The sequence below is a fragment of the Mesitornis unicolor genome, unplaced genomic scaffold (assembly GCF_000695765.1).
Source record: "Mesitornis unicolor isolate BGI_N332 unplaced genomic scaffold, ASM69576v1 scaffold26259, whole genome shotgun sequence".
Classification (NCBI taxonomy): Eukaryota; Metazoa; Chordata; class Aves; order Mesitornithiformes; family Mesitornithidae; genus Mesitornis; species Mesitornis unicolor.
This window is the reverse complement of record NW_010206941.1, coordinates 7465-10009: the sequence shown is the minus strand read 5'-3', so window position 1 is coordinate 10009 and position 2545 is coordinate 7465. Positions and strand designations below refer to the sequence as shown.

The window sequence follows — 2545 nt, the reverse complement described above, 5'->3', positions numbered from 1 at the left end:
CGAGGGTGGGCCTGCTGGGTCCAGCCCCTGGCGTGTTAAACGCAGCGGACGTTGAGCGGACCTGCTGTGGGGGCAGGATGGGCCCACCCCGTCACTGCTGCCCGAGCAGGGGCTAAGAAAGCCCAGCCAGCGTCGTGCTGGCCGTGGCCTGTTGTCACAGGGTGACCTTCCGTGGGGTGATCGCTGTGTGACTCTGCTCTAGCAGGGGCTGGGCTGGGGGATCTTGAGAGGTCCCTTCCAGCCCTGCCGTGCTGTGACTCTGTCACACGCAATTCTACACCCAGGCACCTCTTTCTCTGAGTACGTATAAAAAATCTCCCACCCTGAGCGTTCAGACTCGCGCTCTCCAGCAACAGTGGCCGCTTACCAAGCCGCGTGTTTTATCACAGCCACAACTTCTCAGCTGTTTGAAAGGGCGCTTTCCTCTTCCAGCTCAGGTAGAGGGTCATACGTATGAAATAAACAACTGTCTGTTTTTTCTTTCTACTCAGGTGTAAAACTTCTCTTGCATGGTCTCTGCTCCAACACCACAGTCAAATCTTTGGATCTGAAGGTGAGTCTGTTCAAATAAAATTAGGACAAAGAGGTGGGTAAGGTAGCAGGAGAACAAGTTTAATCAGAGTTAGAAACAGGCGGTCCTGGTGCAGGATTGTTCTACGAGTTGTGTGCTGCTGGTCTTGTTCTCACCTGACTCAGTCCTTGCCTCCTTAACACCATGTCCTGACTTTCTGAAGTTACTTTGTACGTCACTGTCTGTGTCTGTCAGTTGCTCTGTTCTGATAGGGAGTCACTGCTCTATGTCTTCTGTCAGCTGCTGCTTGGTCAGATGAGGCACATGTAGGCTTTCCTTTGGGTTTCTGCATTAATCAGGGAGTTGCTGGTTGTTTGACTTGCGCCTCTGTAGAGTTTATCCAGCTTGCTGCTGTCTTTCAGCAAGCCTGAGGCTTGGAACTGAGCGATCGCTGTGCTGTGAGAGTGACTTTCTGTCTGTATTCCTCTGGCTGTTCCCTTGGATCTCTGGTCTCACACTACATCGCACCCGTCTCTCTCATCTGTGCCGGTGCTAGCCAAGCCCTTTTTAGTGAAGCGCGTTGAGGTGATTCTGCTTATCTGGAACCAGTGTTTTCCGTCCCATCTCGGGCCGCGCTGGTCCTGTGCTATGCTGTGGTTGTTGTGAGCTCTCGGTCACGACGATTCACAAGACGAGTGGTGTACATATCCACCGCTCCTCCTGGTGTCTGTCATTCTCTGGAAAGCTGACTGAGTAAACACAAATATTACTCAGACCACCTTCGGCTGAAATCTGCATTACAGCTGGGGTGTGCCTGGGGGTGTTTGATGGGATGGCGGCACTGGGACAGGGCGTAGCCTGCTCATCACTGGGACTTCTGTTTCAGGGAAATAACCTGCGAACCGCGGGAGCCGAGGCTTTGGGAAAACTTCTTATGCAGAACAAATCCATCAGGAGGTAAAAAACTGCATCTACCTCTCTTTCTGTTATTCCTGCCAGATGGAGTGCAACATTAGAAATGGGTTGAGAGTGTTTTGTGTTGGGGTAGGAGGAATGTCAAGTGGTGCAGTTTCTTGTGAGGGATGGGACAGGTGAAGGAGTTTGAGGAGCACTGGAGGTGCCCTTCTGCAGGATGCAGTGCCCTAGCAGCATCCTGCGCTCTGAAACAGTCTCTCTTAGCAGAGCTGTGTGTTTGAACAGGCACCGTGATCAGGGTTTCATTTGTGTTCTTGCAGCTGTCCATTTACTCCATGAACTGCAATCCTGTCTGGTTTTTCCTAGCCTGATCTTGGAGTGGAACAGCCTTGGCGTGTGGGAGGAAAGCTTCTCCTTTTTCTGCCAAGGACTGGGAGCAAACAGCTTTCTCCAGCGGCTGGATCTGCGCAATAACCAGATCAACCATCAAGGGGCCGGAGAGCTGGCTATGGCACTGAAACAAAACACCAGCCTGCAGGAGCTGGGTAAGGGTGACCGGTTCTTTGCCCACCTGCGTATGCGCATGCGCATGCACTCGCTTTTTCCTTAGTAAGGAATTTTGCCAGAATTTCCTTCAGCAAAACGTGGCTCTTGGTGCCGGTTCTTTCTCATCCACAGATTGTGGTTGTGGAGGGAAGGCTCACGAAGTGCAAATGTGAGGGGCAGACTTGTACCTTCTGAACTGTAATGGCTCTCTGCACTTCACTAGAGATTTATCCTTGCCTTCCCTGCTTTGTCCATCACTTTCCTTCCCTCTCACTTACCTTGAAAAGGGAGACAGTATTCACCTGTGCTTGCGCTGAGACCGTCCAGGGTTAGTGAGCCGTGCTTGTAGATGTGTAAGGAGCACGGGTTCTCTTGAACCGTGTGTTTTTCAGCAGGTGCTTGACTACCAAGGTGAAAGTTTGCTTTCTGTATAGATTTGCGCTGGAATAACATTGGGCTTCTGGGTGGCCGAGCTTTGCTGAACTGCCTGCACAGCAACAAGACGCTGAAGAGGCTGGAGCTGGCTGGGAACAACGTTCCCAGTGATGTCCTGAAAGCTGTGGGTGAGTGTTG

At 51.8% G+C, this 2545-nt stretch overlaps 1 protein-coding gene across 1 annotated transcript in view; it reads left to right on the top strand.

Moving 5' to 3' along the window:
• Positions 1 to 491: 491 nt before the first annotated feature.
• The window catches only part of LRRC45 (leucine rich repeat containing 45), a gene marked incomplete at its 5' end in the record, with an annotated part of 8890 nt that continues 6836 nt past the window's right edge, over positions 492 to 2545 (top strand). Inside the window, 4 exons of the mRNA XM_010191968.1 lie at positions 492 to 553; positions 1398 to 1468; positions 1793 to 1971; positions 2407 to 2535. Of these exons, the coding sequence (XP_010190270.1) occupies positions 492 to 553; positions 1398 to 1468; positions 1793 to 1971; positions 2407 to 2535 (441 nt within the window). The remainder of the gene's footprint in view (positions 554 to 1397; positions 1469 to 1792; positions 1972 to 2406; positions 2536 to 2545) is intronic.